Genomic DNA, 19,255 nt, shown 5'->3' on the forward strand with positions numbered 1-19,255 from the left:
CAAAGAGGAAATCAAAGTTGAAACAATAGATAATTTAGAAAATGAGAGTGGGAACACTAATCCTACGACCTGCAGCAAAGCTGAGCCCAAGAGGAACTTTAGCTTTAAATGCTTCTGTTATTTTAAGAAACTATGAAGTCCAGAAATCATGGAAATAACTGAACCGTATCTTTCAACTCAAAAATCAGAACAAGATAAGTAAAATAAAACGTAAAAGGACAAATAAATGAGTAGAAATTCATGAATAACAGAAAACAAAGCAAAATGCAGACATGGTTCTCTTAAAAAGGCCAATAAAAGTAGATCATTTGTTCATTCTGTAATTATTTACGTTCTGGGCACACATTCTAAAAACAAGTGAAAAGGACAAACTCACTTAAATATGACCATTTCAAAAACTGGGAGGAATCTGGGATAAATAAAACTCATACCCTGTTATAACCCAGATGTCAGAGAACAGTGATTCACCACATCATGAATGCGCTGTGTAAAAGCTCCTACTGGAGGCCTCTGCACCTTTGTCCCTGCTGTCTGGAACTTTCTTCTCCCAGACTAACCTCTGTTCGAACACTGCCTTACCAGGGATTCCTTGTTTGACCTCCCCATCCACACTCCTCTCACCCTTAGCCTGCTTTGTTCTTCTTCATGTTACCATATGGAACATGCTTTTAGCTCCCACTGTCTCTCCCACTAACATATAAAGTCCTTGGGGGAGTGGTCTGTTTTGTTTACTGCTGTCTTGGTGCTTAGACGAATGAATGGCTCATTGTAGACTTTGGATAAATATTTATTAAATGAAGGTTGCTCCACAAAACGTTACTGTGTATGTCGGTGACACAGTTTGATAAGAACATAACAAATCCCTCACAAATGAGATTTTATTATCTTCATGATCTAGATATTACTCAGTAGTGCTTGGGACAGAGGCAAAGCCAACCTGGCTCTCCATGCTTTGGAGACCACGGTCGACAAGGTCTGGTCCCATGTCTGTTGCGGTGAGTGGTGGGTTCCTCATGGAAGCCTCTCACTCCGAAATTCTCATTCACTCTGGCTTGTAATTATGTTGTACCAAACAATCTCTATGGTTCCCCCACTAAATTCTCAGTTCTTTAAGGTCCGTTTCTTAATGGTCTTTGTGTGAGTCATAGAGCTTAGTGCTGTGCCTGGCATACGTTCAGTACGCCACAATTTTCCCCAAATGAATGCATGAAGAGAAACAGCAGTCTCCTTGGCCTCAGATTTGTAAGAGTGAAGTGATATCTGGTACCCACCCTGAGGTTCAAGATCTTCAATCTGCATCTTAACCCTTAGTGCCATCATCACACCTGGGACCTGACATCTGCTCAATCCAGAATCCCACCCTGGCTCTGTTACACATACTAGGCAGGCTGCCCCTCACATCTTTTTGCCATCCTTTTCCAATGTAGCAAAGAATGCTGGGTTTAGAGCTAGACATCTGAACTCAAATGCTACCTCCTCCACTAACCAGTTGTATATTCTGGGGCCAGTTCCTGCTTTATTTCTCTCTCTTTCTGCCTTTCTGAACTCAGTATGACAGAAGCTGTCCACCAACATCCATTCTTCTTATTACAGTACCTCTAAGCTTTAGCTGGGCATATGGCTGCCCAGTTAGAGACCACATTTCTCAGCCTTCCTTGCAGCTAGCTCTTGCCCTGTGGCTAAGTTCTGGCTAATGGGCTATGAACAGAAGCAAAGCTTGTCACTCCCAGGTCATACTCCTAATAGGAACAGTCTTACTCTCTCATCCCGCCCCTCCCCCTTCCCTCTGGCAGGAGCACAGTCCTGATGGTGGGAGCTGAAGCAATCACTTTGGCCAGAGCTGGAAACCATGTAGCGAGGATGGCAGAGCTGCCCTACCAGCCCTTGTCTGCTCATCTCTGGACTTGTGCATGAAACAGAAATACACTTTAATCTTATTAAACCCCTGTACTGGGGAGTCTCTTGGTTACAAGAACTTAGACTATACTGTAACTAATATGTTCAATTTTCTTAGTTGTAAAATGAAAATGACACCTAGCAGGCTGTTGTGAGGAGTATGCAGTAGGAGTTTAAAAGCTATTCTTATCCAGACTTGAGCAGCTTCCCTTTAGCCTGATGTCAAAAGTCACGGTCTGAGCAGAGTAACTGAAAGTGAGATACCGGGAGTGGTTGCACTTGCGCCAAAGTCAGTCACAGTCAACATTAGGCACTATAGTACCACTTCTTCCCAGAGTCCTCCCCTGCCTTCTCCACTCCCCCTCACTCCCCACCCTCCACTGCCCCAAGCTTGGGGTCAGCCAGTGGCCAGCTGGCTAATGAAACAGTAGGAAGAGAAACCTTTGTGGTGCTGGTAGCAGGAAAGGGGCAGGGAAACAGATATTTGTTTAAAAAAAAATTTATCTTTTACAATGGCAAATGCTATACAAATTCTATTCCCCATCACTTCCTGAAACTTTTGGTAAAATACCCAGTTCTTGTTGCTGTTTTGAGGCTATGTTTAAGTTTCAGCCTCAAGGGCAAGTCTGGAAGGATGCTTGGGCACTTGGTGCAGAGAAAAGGAGCCAGCTGGCCAGGAGCTCCTGCACTGTGGAAACACAAGAGCACATGAGGCCTATAAGGGCATCCATGACCCTAAATCATGGGGAAAACTCACTGAAAAGTTGGAAAATGGTGATTTCAAGTGCAGATCCATAGTCAAAATTGGAAAGACTCAAAAATACAGATTCTTAAAGGTATCGGAATTTTCCCTCAATCTCATCACAAATAATTGGTATATCCTTCTGTTATTAGTTTAAAATTCACACATCATCAGGAATTTTGGCACAGTAAAGTACCAACTTATTAAAAAGAAATTTCTTAGCACTTACCCCATTGTATTATTGTTCTCCATGTCAAGAAACTGCTGCATCTGGTTTGTATTTCTTGATTTTCAATCTGTGAGGGAGAAAAATGATCTAGATTCCTAAAATGTTTACATGTGTTAACCTACAAAACAAGAAAATTTTGCTACTGGCAAACCATGGTATTACAGGAGTTTTTCTGAGTGTAGTAGCTCTTGGTTCCACAAAATGTAGAAACTTGCACACTTTTTGGGGGTGTGTGTTCCATCATGCATTTATGACCTTGGCTTGGTGATAAGTTGAAATAGGTGGTACCGACTGAAATGAACAGTCTTTCACTATCTACTGAGCAACAGCTTGGTGCCAGGTACTTTGCAAAGTGCTCAGTACATGAGATAAGTAAAAGAATTCCTACTCCAGAGGAGTCCCAGTTAAATATTCTCAAGCTTTCCTTCCCTGTGGATCCCCTTGAACTCGGCCTTTATTTGAACGAACTTTCTTTGACTCTATCTGGGTTTGGTTAGACTATACCATGAGATTTAGGACAAAAAAGCTAAGAATTGCTTAAAAATAGAAATCTGATAATTCCTCAGTGGCTCTGTGGGCACCTGCTCACTCTTTCGACAAAATCGGGATGTTAGTGCTTGCTTAAAGTAAAAAAAATGATTTTCCCAGCAACAAAATTTTAATTAAAAAATAATCTATGAGGACAAATGGACAAGTATTGAAAAGGGCTAAAACTCCTCTGAATTACTGAATAAAAGTCGATTAAATAGCATTCAAGACAGCAGAAAGAGGAGGAAGACTCGCAGGCTTAGGTCACTCTCAAATCCAAGGGATTTAAGAGCCCTGGAATTGCGTGTGGAGCAGAAGGGCGAGGGGCGGGAACCCGGAACGAAAACTTGAGCAGAACGGACGGATGAACAGGTTTTGTAGGTTCTCAAATCCCTCACTTTAACACCAGGGAAACTGAGGCACAGGCGAGCCATCTGACTTGCCCAAGGCCACACAACTAGAACTAGACCTTCTGATTTAGGGAGAATCGCTCCTCTGGATTCTGCAAGGTCCGTCGGGGCCTCTCTCCACCCTCCGCGCGCCCCGCGCCCCGCGCCCCGGGGCCCCCGCCGACCCCGCGCGGGGTCCAGGGCCAGCCTCCGCGGACCAGCAGGTGTGGTGGGGTCCCCTCCCCTCTCGGGCACACCCGGCTGAAGGGCGAGGGAGAGGGACGGGGGCGGGGCGGCTCCGGGGAGGCCGGGGCGGATTACCTGCGCCGCGCCGCGCTATCCCGAGAGGTCTGAAGCCCCAGGAGTAGGAACGCCGGGGTCACCGCCAGCCTGGCCCGCCCCGAGGGGCCCCGCCACCCGCCGCCGCGCTCCCGCCGCCAGGGCCCGCCCGCCGCGCGGCCTCCGAGGCGGTTACGGCCTCTGCCTCCCCGCCCGCCGCCGGCCGTCGCGCCGCCGCCGGTTGCCACGGAGACGCGGCGGAACTCGCCGCCGCCGGGGTCGGGTGGGGGATGGGCGGGGCGGCGCGGCCTCGAGGGGCTTCCCAGGTCCTCGCCGTCCCGCTGTTGTGCGCCTAGTGTCTGCTCACTAGACCGAGGGTTCCCCGAGACCACATTCGGGGGGTCCTCTCTTTGTGGCTCCTACTGCCTTGCAAAGTGTCCGGGGATTGATGTGAATATTTGTCGAATGAATGAATGAGCGAAATAACGCCAGAACCAAGTGTAGCTGCGGAGAGGGTTCTGAATCCAATTTTCTTAAATCCTTTTGGCCTTTCTCCCCTCTTATCCACGTTTGAAACACAAAAAGAAATAGGGTAGAGAGAGCTGCCTTTCTATTCACCAAAGTGTCTTCTGCTGGGAAGAGATGGATTTTTTTTTTTTAACTGCATTGCTACTCTGGTCGGTATAATAGCAGCGAGATACCTGTCTTTCCCACTCAGCGCATTGAGAACCCGTAGAACAACTCTGTGAGTTAGACGGAGCAGACAGGATTGCCTCCCTTTCACGAAGAAGGAACTAGCTCATAAGAAGAGGAACGTGGACGGAACTCAGAGAGACTGATTCCAAATTCTATTTTTCACGAAATTCCAGGAATACTTGATGACAAGCTCTGTCTTACGTCCCTATTTTAAAGAAATGATTGGAGAGAATACATACGTATATACTTGTAGTACACACCCACATATACACATTTTTTTCTTCTTATGAGTGATATTTTTAAGCACTCGAGTTTTGTGTTTGGAAAATATTCCAGCATCTATTTTAGGGACAGAATTCCTTCCCAATACATTCAGTCGATTAATTGTTAAAAATCTTTTATTTGCACTCCACTTTCATAACGTTAACATTAATTTGCTACTTTAATATGGCTATCAATTTAATATCCCAATTCCTCCATCCAAATTCCACCTGAATTTCAAAAAACCATTTGCTGTTTCTTGACAAATGAATTTCATAGATGAATTGTGTAAATTAACTTAGTACTAGTTCTAAGTGTTTCATAGCTCTCATGATTGACAAGAGTGATCATTTTATCTTAACTTGAAACTTTCCATTATTCTGTAAACCTTAGTCATAGTCTGTATTCTTTTCTAAAACTGAATGGATCAATGTATTTATTCTGACCCGAGGAAGGGGAAAATGGAACTAGGAATGAAATTTAAGGAAGTTTCAGGATGCCCAATATCACTCACAACGTGTAACTCTTTACCATTGATAAGTACTTTCATGTTCGTTATTTCCTTATAGGCTCAGATGTACCACGTGACACAGAGTAACAGGTGTTAGTATATCTCCTTTCAGCAGATTAGGAACCTAAGGCTTAGAGAGAATAAAAAATTTGTCCAAGAGGATACATCTAGTTCAAGTGCAACTAAGGTAAGAGCTAGATCATTTTACTCCAAATCCAGTGTTCCGCAAACTCTGTTCAAAAATTAAGGTAAGTAGGTTTCTTTAGTGGACAGAATCTCGCATAGGTAATAGTAGATGTATTTAAAGCCATATTTTCATGAGAAAGAATGGATGTGAGTGGGGCTTGCAAAGCATGAGTATGTGGGAATTTTCATACTGTGACAGATTTTAAGAAAATTTCAGTATAGAATAGAATACCCCATTTAATTTAATACAAATAAGGGTTTTCATTCAGGATGAGATTTAAGGCTGAAAGTGCAAAGACCCCCACCACCACTGCCTTTCTGTTACTCCTCGCCATCAGGAAAGAACTACAAAGACTTGAATTGAAATGTAACTGTTATTAGATCTTTTCAGGTGAAATCATTTTGAAAGGAATGAGGAGAGGAATGAGAATGATCTGTGGAAGAAAAGCTAAGGGACCAATTATATAGAATAAATAATAATCAGTCATACACTGAACCTTAAAAATTGAAAACCCTTCATTATCAAAACAGTTTTCATGCCAATATTTATCATAGTAGTATAGAAAACAAATATAAAGCTTCAATTTATACAAGGTTATATAAATTAGCTTGATGTCTATCTGTTTATCAACAAGGGAAATATTTATTTTTGTATCATTTTCAAAAGAAGTTTCAAAAATTACATGTTACAATAAAAAGCTATGACTACCTTATGCATGGAAAGTATTTTAGAAAAAAATTTAAATAATACTACAAATAATGAAATTACCATAGAATTGGAAGAAATCATTAAGGGGACCTAGTCCAGCCCTTGATTTTACACAAAGAAACTCAGACCCAAAGAATTAAAATGATTTAACTAGTTTCATTTCTAGTTAATGAAAAAAATAGAGATTAGAACCCAGGTTTTTTTTTTTTTCCCTTATTGTAACATGCTACTGCTCTAAGTGGAAACAACTTTAAGGAGTTTTACAGAGATGCTTCAATGCATATTCTAGTTGAGAAAATAACCATTCAGGAAGAGGAGATTCAGTCTTCAGAACCAAGGCCACCCTAGAGACAGCACTGCCCAATAGAAATATAAAGCACACCACCACCGTGCAATTTAAAATATTCTAGTAGTCAAATTTAAAAAGTAAAAACAAACAGGTGAAGTTAATTTTAATAATATATTTATTTAACCCAGTATATACAAAACATTATGTCAACATATAGTCAGTACGAAAAAATTGAGATATTTTATATTCTTTTTTTCCCATACTAAGTCTTCGAAATCTGGTGTGTAGGTTATTTATTTTTTACATTTTTTTTATTGAGTTATAGTCATTTTACAATGTTGTGTCAAGTTCCAGCGTAGAGCACAATTTCTCAGTTATATTTCCCTGTGCTATACAGTATATATAATCTTGTTTATCTATTCTGCATATGCCTGTCAGTATCTACCAATTTTGAATTCTCAGTCTGTCCCTTCCCACCCCCAGCCCCTTGGCAACCACAAGTTTGTACTCTATGTCTTTGAGTCTGTTTCTGTTTTGTATTTATGTTCTTTTTTTTTCTTTTTTTCAGATTCCACACATGAGCGATCTCATATGGTATTTTTCTGGTGTGTAGGTTATACTTGCAGCACAGTCAGCTCATAGAGCCATATTCAAGTGCCCAATAGCCACACGTGTCTGGCGGCTACCATGCTGAACAGCACAGCCCTAGAATAAGGGTGCCTGGAACTGAAGCCCTTCATTAAGTGTGAAGTGTCATGCAGAGAGAGAGATTCTAAATAATTTGGGTCTGATTTGAAAGAGGTTATGAAAGCCTCTTCCCTCAAAACCCTCATTAACCTTGTCTGGGTTGCGAGAGGGATTGGACGTCTGAGGAAAAGTGCACGCCTGGTCCCCTTAGCCAGGCAGAGTAAGGCCTTTCACTGCACCGTGGCTCATAGTCCTGTTAATTCTCCTAGTCAGGGCTGCTTTTCCAAAGAGAATTCCGACTTGATGGGAGGGCCTTACCTCTGAGTCTTCACTGGCCAGGGGCCCAGGTGCCACGGAAGCACGTTCTCCTGGTGGGAATCAGGAACACCACGTCTTATTTTAGCTTCAGAAAACAAAACTCAATTCTTTGCAAAACAGCTATCATGATTTTTTTCCCTATACTTTTCCTTCTTAGAGATCCTTAGTGTTTTGGTTCTGTGGTTTTGAAAATGTCATTCTCTCTCGGATATTAAGGGGAACCAAAGACTTTGTACAGCCTTGAGCTAAAGTTATCTGGGTGGAATAGCTTATTTCCTGGAGTCAGGCATGGCAGGGTTATCATGGAAGTGAAAGGTTCCCAATGGGGAAAACAAATGTGGGACCAAGCATCAACTCTTTCCAAGAGCTCATCTCTGTTAAAACCTTTCAGGTCCTGAGCTAATATGATAGTCAGAAATTATTGGGTCAAAATCTAGGAAAAGGCAAGAGAATCCAGAGAAGTTAGCCCAGTGCTCAATGCTGCCTTTGCTTGGAAGGCATTTGATGCTCTGGAAGGAATAACTGCAAAACTAAGCAGCAGTTCTGGTAGTCCCGTGAAGCAAAGGGGCCAAAAGACAAAGCCTGGGCTCGCCTCCAATAAGGAGTCAATGACACCCTCTGCTTTTAAGCTGGAACCCCAAAGAGCTTTGCCTTCAGGAAAATGGTGAAGTGAAAATAAGTCAGGTCTCTCACCAATTTGTAGCCCAGCTTTGGATCACCTAAGTAATTCAGGACAATCTCAACCTTTGATCATGGACGAGGACTGGTTCATTAGAATTAAGACACCCGGAAGAAACAAGCAAAAATTTTCTCTGGTGAAGAATAAAGTCATTCTAGGCCTCAAATTCTTCCTAAGAATAATTTGTCAAATACAACGATAAGAACACACTCAAATATAATCTAGGACCAGAAAACAAGACACCATCAGGGAAAACCAGTAGAAAGTACAAGCCACAGAAACAGAACCACAGAAGCCTTAGATACGGGAATCAGACAAAGATTATAAAAATACAGATAATATGTTTAAAGGAATAAGAAAAGATTGAAAATATCTGTTATTTTGTTGTTATTTAATTGTACTGAAGTGACTTCTATGAACTGAGAATTTCTTTCTGTGCATCTGTGTGTGTCATGTTTCATGGTTATCCTATAAACAGTGGTTAATGTGCAGCTGGTTGAATAAAACTGAGACAGAGATACATGAAGAAGTACTTCAAACAAATTTTAATGAATAAGCATTCTGTCATCACCCTGAGAGACCACAGCACCTGTTTTAGAGAGATACCAGTGTTTTATCCATTTTAGTGTCACCCTTCAGTGATCATATGGAACAAAACACTGGTTGAAGAAAAATGACTCTCGGGACCGTCGTTTCTTAGGTTTGTGTTGCAAGACTACTCATCGCGTTGCCACCATTATGCCTCTTTTTGTTCCCGGTATAAAGCATGTTAGCGTGGTCACTGTTGCCACTGAATGTGAGTTGTTATGCCTATAATAAAACGCTATTCCGGGAGGCATCTGAGTTCAGCATTGAGGCAATGGGAGTTTGCCACATTCGACAGGAAAAAAAAGAAAACCAAAGCATTTTTCTCTTTTCCTCTCCTTGGACTAAAATTATGAAACCTCTTAGATATGTTTCAGAAAAGGAAGCAGAGAAATATATATACCATGAAATCTAGTTCTTAGTGTCCTCACGCAGTGCTGCTTACCACCACCTACTCACACTCCACAGTGCTTGATTCTACAGAAGGCTTGTTAGAAAACAAATTTTGACAATTTAGGGAGTGATCGTCTATAAAAAATAAATTTACATCATTTTGCTGGAACATTTTGGGATGTCACCTGAAAAGTATACTCACCTTCAGTCTATGGTAACCTCAACATCCAGAAACCCAAATTATCTCTGAAAGTTTGTCAATTGCTTTGTACAGAAGGCATTCACTTCATTATCATGGTGTTGTGTTGAAATTCATTATGCAATACTATCTCTGAGCTCACTGGAATAATTATCTCCGCTTGACATATCTCTTTAGATGGTAGGGACTGAGGATCATTGTGAAAAGAGACCACATTTTCTTTTTCTCTCTTTTCATTGTGAAACGTTCCAGTTGCATCTCTCACTTTAACTGGGCCTGAGTCACTTACCCACTGATGGCTGAATTAAGTTTGTTAACAATGAAGGAAAGGAAAATGCTCATTCTTCTGCAAAAACAATCAATAGCAGTAAGCAGTGCCCTCCAGGCAGGAAAAAATATAATTTCAATGTTCATCATTTAAAATTGTAGAATTTAACATTGTAAATCAACTATACTTCAGTAAAAATAAAAATAAAACTCTGGAATTATTTGCTTGAACCGTCGGTTTTCTTTGAACATAACAACATGACAGTACAACTATACAAATGATTTATTTCTGAGAAAGTCAGCTGAGCATTACAGAAAGAATATGGGCTTTGAATTCAGACAGACAAGAGCCTGAATCCCAACTGTATCATTTAGTAGCTATATGATTGTGGCTAATTTATTTAATCTCCCTGAATTTTCGTTTCCTCAGTTCTATGGTGGGAAATAACAATTGTTACAGGGCTGTAATAAATATTAAATTAGGTCAGTGATGTATATAATGTACTTGTCATGCAGTAAGTACCCAAGAATGATTGGAATTAGCATCATCATATTGTTGTTACTATCATTATAGTTATTTGTTATATAACTAACCTGCTATTGTTAAAATATTCAGAGAGAAAAAGTATATGGCCACTTTTAGAAACAAATTAACCTGAACAAGTTATAAAATGAAGATCTTAGAGAACACCTGGATGATAATTAAATATTGATAAAGGGTAAAGGAAAGATAATTAAATTAATTGGTTGCTAAGATATTTTTTCCCAATTAAAAGTCAATCCCATGGAGTTAAATGAAGACTTTCTGCACATCTGCATTGCATTTACTAGCCTATCATTCATCCATTTGAAAACGGCACATTTATGTAATGTGAACTATATGGCAAGCAGTGTAGAAGAGCAAGGGGTAGGAGCATGCAAAGAAAATTTCATCTGAAATAAGTGAGGTGATTTTTTAAAATCATAAACATACAAAAACATGCTTATCTTCACCAAGAGTTAAAGAATACAAACTAACAAAAATATCAGATAAGACTGAGAAAAATTAGAAAGACAGACAACATTTAAAATTAGCAAAGATATAGAGGCACTCTCATCAACTGTTTGGGAGAGAATAGACTGTTACAATTTTGGAAGGGAGGCAATTTCTCCCTAAATTTAATATGTGCAAGCCATAAATTCCAATTTTAAGAATTTATCCCACAGAAATAATATCTTGAGGACATAAACACAGATGTACAAAGAGGTTTTGTTGCAATATTGCTGATAATCGTGAAAAAGGAAGGGGGAGAACAACAGGATAGCATCTGCCTATATTCATTATGTATTATTGCTGGATAACATCCTGAAAATTAGCAGTTGAAAACAACAAATATCTATTATCTCACATTTCTTTAAGGGTTATGAATTTGGTTTTGGCTTAGCTGGTGGGGGTGGTTCTGGTTCAGCGTCTCTCATGAATTTATAGCCAAGATGTTGGCCAGGACTGCAGTCTTTGAAAGCTTGACTGGGACTGGAGGATCTGCTTCCAAGATGGCTCGCCCACATGTCTGTTGGCAGAGGCCCTCAGTCCCTTTCCGTCTGGACCACATGAACCTTTCCAAGTTGCTGCTTGAGCATCCTCATGACATGGCAGCTGTCTTCTTCCAGAGACATGATCTAAGAGAGAGCAAGAAGGATGCTGTAATGACATTTATGACCTATTTTTGGAAGTCACACATTATCATTTTTATAATATTTTATTCATTAGCACCAAGTCACCAAGTCCAGTCTAAGCCCAAGGGAAAGTTAATTAGGCTACTTTCTTTCTTTCTTTCTGTTTTTGGAGCGAAGGGTGTTGAATGATTTGTGGACATATACTAAAACTATTCCAATTTGTCCTCTGGCCACAGATTAAAATTACTTTCACATACAAAATATATTCATCTCCTTCCAACACCCTCCCCACCAACCCCAAGTTTCATCCATGTAAGCATCAGTCCAGAAACATGTCAACTTAATCAGGTCCAGGTGAGGCTGAGGCTTCTCAAGTGTCATTCCTTAAGTGCAACTCCTTGAGTATGGTTCCTTAGGTCTCAAGCCCTGTGAGCTGAAGAGACAAGTTCTATCTATGTATGTATTGATGTGTCTGTCTGTCTGCCTATCTATCTATCTATCTATCTATCTATCTATCTATCTATCTATCTATCCATCCATCCATCTATACACACACACATGAGGGAATAACTTGTATACGTACAGGTCAGGCACAGGATAACCACTCTAGACATTTTTGTTCAAAAAGACTTAAAAAATGGGAGACCCAAAGCCATCACTGTCCTATAGCAATTCTGAAATCTACTCGGCCACATGTTAGAAGTTTCTTGATTCAAACTCTACTCCTCCCCAGGAATGAGTGTCCATGGCTCTTGGCTTCACCCTCTGCATTCTTGGTTCCCTTTTCTGATTCATTCTTTCTTTTCCCTCAAAGTTGGCCTAGTTTGGAGCTGTGTAGTTTTCTGAGCAAAATTTTGGCATTCCAAATGCCTCCTTTCATTGTGTCCTATCTCTGACTCCTTCAGCCTAAGCTGGTGTCATTTCTGTAATTATAATTCTTCTTAGAAACTTTGGGGGTCTCCTATGAATCTTATCAGGGTTCACTTCATTAGACAAAAGCCACACTCAAAAATCTCTTCAAGGTAAATTCTCCTCTACCTTGGGCTTCTGCTGAACTATGGCAGGATAATAGCCTTAAGCATCCTCAAAACTCTGTTGTTTGAACAGTTCTTGGGGGCACCATCTTAGATCTTTCTGAGGTCATAAGCAAGGCATTTTATAGCTATACTCTTAGCCTCATCTCTAAACGTGTTTTCTTGGCAGTGGCCTGGAATGGATTATTGCTGGAAAGCCATTTCTTAATTTTAGCTTGGATGCCATCTGGAAAGGCTGGGAATTTTAAAACCATCCAGTTCTGGCTTCTTCATGTTCAACAATCCTTTCATTGGTTTCTCTCTTTCCTCTCACATTTTATTATAAACAGCAAGAAGAAACCGGGTGGCACCTTCAGCACTTCACTTGGAGGTGTCCTTAGCTAGATCACCCAGCTCATTAGGTACATTTTCCTACTTTCCATATGACCACAGGGGACAGCATTCCTAAACTTTCTGCCACTGCATAACACGGATACCCTTTTCTCCAGTTTCCCTAAAGCTATCCCTCCCTTTCCTTTAAGTCCTTCCCACAGCCTCCCAAAGTTTATCAGGCTTCTCTTAACACTTTCGGACACTTCCTCCAAGCCCTTACAGACTTTGGCCACTACCCAGTTCCAAAGCCATTTCCACATTTTTAGGTACTTAAATACTTAGGTATTTTAGAAGTTAGACACCCAACTTCTAGGTATCAAAATCAGCATCAGTTATCTACTGCTATGTAACAAGTGACTCCAAAGTATAGCTGATGACACCCATTTATTACATCACAGTTGCTATGGGTCAAGAATCAGGAAGCAACTTCACTCGGTAATTTTGGCTCAGGGGCTCTCATGAAATTACAGTCAAGGTGTCAGTCAGGACTGCACTCACTTAAAGGCTTGAATGGGGCTGGAGGACCCCCTACCAAGATGGGCCACTCAAATGTGTATTGGCAGAGGGCCACAGTTCCTCACTGGCTGTTGGCATGGGACCTACGTTCCTATGTCCACATAGGCCTTTCTTTGGAGCTGCTGTCCTCATCACACAGAATTGGCTTCTTATGCAGTGAGTGATCTGACAGAGAAAGAAAAGAGGAAGCTGCAATGTCTTTTATGATCTTGTCTAGGGAGTCACACACACTGTCACTTCTTCCATATTCCATTCATTAGAAGTGAGTCACTAAGTTCAGCCCACACTCAGGAGAGGGGAATTAGGTTCTAGTTTTTGGAAAGGAATATCAAGAATTAGTAGACTTCCTTTGTTTTATGAATGTATTTCAAAACCACCTCGATACCCATTAAAAATAATGATGTATGTTAAAAAAAATCTAAGTTCAAAAAGTATTGTTAATATATCATTAAGAAATAATGGAGCAAGTTTTATAATGATATGTATGGCATGATTTTGTATTTTGGGAGAAACAAATCTAACCTTGCACACGTAGGTATAAGCATAAAAATTACTAGATGCCTACAGATTAAAATGTTGATAATGCTTACAGAGGTGTGGTAGGTGGCGGGGAATGAGCCCAATGGGACAGAAGAGGAGTGAGTTGTACGTATTATGTCAAAAAACTGAATTATAAATGGTGTTTTTTTACTTCTTTGTGTTTTTCTGTGTTTCCAAACTTGCTAAAATAAACAAGTGTTGCTTATATAATTAGAAGGTAGCAAGTCTGCATAACAGGGAGAAGTTTAATTTTCAGTTGTAAACATTGAAATGAGATCAGAAGAGAACAGAGATGAGGCCTTACGCATTGAAGATTTGATTTGTTGAAAGTGGATAAAAGCAGCCATATAAGTTGTGAAAAACATAATTTCAATTCTGTCTATTGAATCACAGGGTAAGTGTTGACAAGATTTTAAGAAAGAATACATACAGACTCATAGACAGGAAACAAACTTATGGTTACCAGGGGGAGAAGGGGGTGGGAAGGGATTAATTGGGAGTTTGAGATTTGCAGATACTAACGACTATATGTAAAATAGATAAACAACAAATTTATACTGTACAGCACAGGGAACTATATTCAATATCTTGTAGTAACTTATGGTGAAAAAGAATATGAAGACGAATATATGTATGTTCATATATGACTGAAGCATTATGCTGTACACCAGAAATTGACACAACATTGTAAACTAACTATACTTCGATAAAAATATATTTAAAAAAAGAAGGAACATGTACAAAGGATTTCTGACTAACACAGAAATACAGCAGATTCAAATATACCTTCCCTACTGTTCTTTCCTGAAATTCCACTACAATGTCAATAAAGGGTGAGATAGACACACACTACACCACACCACACCACACACACACACACATACACAAACATTGAGGGAGAAGAAGAGAAGTGATAGAGATGGAGAGAAAACAGGAGAAAGAGAGAGGGATTGAAAGAGAAAGAGAATGAGAGAGAGAAGAGGGGGAGAGAAAGGAAAGGGGACAGGAGGAGAGAGAACACGAAAGAAGACAGGTGTAATTCTTGCAGCTGGAAAGCTAACGGATGAGTGGTGACTGACTTCATAGACCAGGGGAAGCTGAAATCTAAGTCTACAAGGGCCAAAGCTAAGAAGTATGTCAACTCATGCGAGAGATTTTCAAAAAGAAAGCTCTGGACTTGAATCCACCAAGTTCATCAAAATGTAAAGGAACAGGTAGAGAGCAAAACAAGAGCGTTGGTTGAACAGCTACACAGGGCGCACCCAGACCCTTTCCTCTGTGCCACTCCCCAGCTGGGTAGCTGCCTCTTCCTGAATCTGGAAAAAAGGTGGACATTTACTCTCTGGAGATGTCAAAACAGAAGCCTCTGGACTTAGGGCATTTATTTGGCAAAGAGAAGGACGGAGTGCCATACTGAGGAACTGAATGAAAGCCTCTATTCCAAATAACCTCCTCCATGGCTCAGCTCTTAGGATGCTGGCAGCTGTCTTTATTTATTTATTTTTAACATTTTTTATTGAGTTATAGTCATTTTACAATGTTGTGTCAAATCCTAGGGTAGAGCACGATTTTTCAGTTATACATGAACATATATATATTCATTGTCACATTTTTTTCACTGTGAGCTACCACAAGATCTTGTATATATTTCCCTGTGCTATACAGTATAATCTTGTTTATCTGTTCTGCATTTTGAAATCCCAATCTGTCCCTTCCCACCCTCTGTGCCATTGGCAACCACAAGTTTGTATTCTATGTCTGTGAGTCTGTTTCTGTTTTGTATTTATTTATTTATTTACTTATAGATTCCACGTATGAGCGATCTCATATGGTATTTTTCTTTCTCTTTCTGGCTTACTTCACTTAGAATGAGATTCTCCAGGGACATCCATGTTGCTGCAAATGGCATTATGTAGTCGGTTTTTATGGCTGAAGAATATTCTATTGTATAAGTATTACCACATCTTCTTTATCCAGTCATCTGTTGATGGACATTTAGGCCGATTCTACGTCTTGGCTATTGTAAATAGTGCAGGCAGCTGTATTTAAAGGCAGGAGGTTGGAGGATTCCTCTCTGAGGAAAGTGATCAGCCAAAGAAGAAAATGAGAAAAACAAACTTGACACTTGGGAGACATCTAATGAAATGGCTGTGTTCTACTCAATTATCCTTCAGCGAAGCCTAGTCTTTAATAAGTCCTACTCTCTCTCACAATTTTAAGGCTTCTTTCTGAAATATGAGCCAAAATAAGAATGATGAGAGATTTGGGGGAAACTTTTAACATCAGAGAGACCAAAACAAATAGAAAAAGGTGAAACAGATGAAACAATGTAGGAAGCAGGAAAACAAACAAAAAAATGATAGTTATCTTCAGGGATAATTACATCCCTGTATTACATCCATCTCACACACACACACACACACACACAAATTATAAAAAGAACATTTAGAAAACAAAATAGACCTCTTAGAAAATTTAAAATATGATACAAGAAATTTCAATTCTGGAATAAAGTTTAGAATGCATTAATGATAGGTATATAGAAAGCTATCAAATAAAGAGAGTTCATTAATTCCAGGGAAAACATAACATTATACAAGAAAAGAATATACTAAATTACTTGGCTAAGATAAAAATAATATTCACAAAGACAAAATAACACAAACCCAAATCCTCATCTATTAAAAAAATGTGATACAGCTATGCTAATTATCAGAGAAATGTACATCAGAATTACAATGAGATATCACCTCACACCAGTCAGAATGGCCATCATTCAAAAGTCCACAAACGTAAATGCTAGAGAGGGTGTGGAGAAAATGGAACCCTCCAGTCCTATTTGTGGGAATGTAATTTGGTGTAGCCACTATGGAAAATAGTCTGGAGATTCCTTAAAGAACTAAAAATAGACTTTTATTACCCAGCAATCTCACTCCTTGGTGTATATCCAGAGAAAACTAATTTGAAAAGAAACACGCACTCCAATTTCATAGCAGCACTATTTACAGTAGCCAAGACATGGAAGCAACCTACATGTCTACCAACAGATTATTGGATAAAGAAGTTGTGGTATGTATACACACACACACACACACACACACACACACACAATGGAATACTACTCAGCCATAAAAAGAATGAAATAATGCCATTTGCAGCAACATGGATAGACCTAAAGATTATCATACTAAGTGAAATAAATCAAAGACAAATATAACATATCACTTATATGTGGAAATCTTTAAAAATGGCACAAATGAACTTATTTACAAAACAGAAGCAGATTCACAGACATAAAAAACAAACTTATAGTTACCAAAGGGGAAAGAAGGAGCAGAGGGATAAATTAGGAATTTGGGATTAGCAGATATAAACTACTCTATAAAAATAGATAAACAACAAGGACCTACTGTACAGCACAGGGAACTATATTCAATAGCTTGTAATAGCCTACAATGAAAAAGAACAAGAAAAAGTATATGTGTATATACATATATATATCTGAATCACTATACTATATACCAGAAACAAACACAACATTGTAGATCAACTAAACTTCAATAAAAATAGTCTTTAAATGTGATACAGCTAAATGTATGGGTAGATAAAGGAGGCGAAATCTGTGCCGTGTTCAAGAGACTTACGATGTATCTTCAACAGTGGGGAGAGCCTAGAAAATATCTAAAGTACAAAATTAATAAATAGTAGAATAAACTTGTTCATTAGAAAGCTGCAGCAGACATTTGTCATTTCTTTTCAGGCTGTCCAGTGCCTTTGGAACAACACCCTATTATATTTGTGGAATATACTGCCAAGTGAACCCTGCATCCCCAAAATAGCCCCCCAGGTCCTGTTCCAGTGTCCTCTGCAGCTAGCACAGACACCTGTGACCTGGGATCTGCCACCAGACTCACTCACATGAGATTCTGACCTGGAAGTAAGCAACCTGAGGAAGGTGGTCCCACGTGGAAAACATTTGGCTAGTGAGGGCTGTGGCAGGATCCCTCAGCTTTGGAGGTTGAGTTCCAGAGCGGAGTGGGCAGCCATGGGGCAACTGGGGGTAGAATGTGTTTCCTTTTCGGGGCAGTCTGCTGTACGGATTAGGCGTTATTCTTGGAAGCTTAGCGATACCATGAGTTATCTAATATCTGGAGTCAGTCTGTTGCTTGCAGGTACATAACAACTCTCAGAACTACAGAGGCAAATACCAAAAGAATAGTTAAAGAACTTCAAATGGTTGCCTCTGGGAGTGAAATCAAGGGAAGAGGTTGATCACGAAACTACTGTCTTTCATTATAAGCCTTTGCCTTTCTCTTGGGCTTTCTAACCATGTACATATATAAGTTTGATACAGATTAAAATTGAAACAAAAGAAAACAAAGAGATAATAAGAACCATCTTCTGAAGAGTATAAAGCACCCCACAGGGCTACCACCTCTCATTTTGTTTTTTGTCTGTGGGAGACATTACTAATTGATAACAGAGCTCATCCCCTCCAGAGCCTGGAAACAGCCTCCGAATCCTTCCCAGTATTTATTTCTAGGTATACTGGCGTTGAGTCTTCAGTTAAAAACCCTTTGCCCTTTTTGGCTTAAGAGGAAATACTCAACCTCATATAAGGCTGGACTTGCATTTCTGAATTCAGTGATAGCAGGCTCAGAATATGTTTTACTGTATGCAGAATTAAAACCTACATCCTGGTATATCTAATTCTGACACATATCTTAATTAAAGGATGTAAGTCAGCGCTATAGAACTCTATTATTTCAGTGAAATGGCTGCAGTTGAAACAAGTCATTTAGGTTTCTGAACATTCACATGAAGGTGTACTTTGAAGCTTTACAGCACTATGATTAATAGAATTTTATTACCTGAGAATGTTCAAAGTAGTGTAATCTCTCCACTAGCAGTAATGGCATAGCATATTATAAGAAAATCATGTTCCTTCAAGTCAACATATAGTTAATTCACATTTGGAGATGAGGCTACCGTGACAGCAGGACAATTTAATGAGGTTTGAACACCTTCAGAAAAGGAATTATTAAAAGGAAGAGAACAGAAGTGCTCTGTGATAGAAAAACAGAATACCGGAATTATCCAGGCAATTTTTTACAGTCATTTGCAAGGACTTATTGCCACTCTTTTATCATAGTTTTCTTTCTTTCTTTTTTTTTTTCATTTCTATTACTACAGTGGTGGGATTATTTGTTCTATAATGAAAATGAGTTTCTGCATAAGCTTCAGGAAGCACACTGAAATCCATCAGGCACAGTGTCTGTTAAAATCTCCTGGCA

General features: G+C 39.7%; 1 protein-coding gene and 1 long non-coding RNA gene across 19 annotated transcripts in view; both read right to left on the minus strand.

The window, feature by feature from the left end:
* Positions 1–4,868, minus strand: part of DEUP1 (deuterosome assembly protein 1) — an 89,819-nt gene extending 84,951 nt beyond the window's left edge. For 5 of the 6 annotated variants that reach the window (XM_072969014.1, XM_072969013.1, XM_072969012.1 and 2 more), the window contains exons 1-2: positions 4,765–4,868; positions 2,868–2,934 (exon numbers count right to left, since the gene is read on the minus strand). In XM_072969014.1, the coding sequence (XP_072825115.1) occupies positions 2,868–2,908 (41 nt within the window). In that variant the 5' untranslated portion in view covers positions 2,909–2,934; positions 4,765–4,868. Of the gene's footprint in view, positions 1–2,867; positions 2,935–4,105; positions 4,262–4,764 lie in introns of those variants that run through there. The other variant, XM_072969011.1, reaches the window with a different exon arrangement.
* Positions 4,869–10,982: 6,114 nt separating this feature from the next.
* Positions 10,983–19,255, minus strand: part of LOC107033755 (uncharacterized) — an 82,528-nt gene continuing 74,255 nt past the window's right edge. For 9 of the 13 annotated variants that reach the window (XR_012076436.1, XR_012076439.1, XR_012076432.1 and 6 more), the window contains one exon: positions 10,983–11,502. This is a non-coding gene — a long non-coding RNA (uncharacterized lncRNA). Of the gene's footprint in view, positions 11,503–13,403; positions 13,587–15,734; positions 16,036–17,375; positions 17,412–17,914; positions 18,154–19,255 lie in introns of those variants that run through there. The other 4 variants (XR_012076434.1, XR_012076437.1, XR_012076440.1 and 1 more) reach the window with 4 other exon arrangements.

This window comes from Vicugna pacos, chromosome 10 (assembly GCF_048564905.1).
Source record: "Vicugna pacos chromosome 10, VicPac4, whole genome shotgun sequence".
Lineage (NCBI taxonomy): Eukaryota > Metazoa > Chordata > Mammalia > Artiodactyla > Camelidae > Vicugna > Vicugna pacos.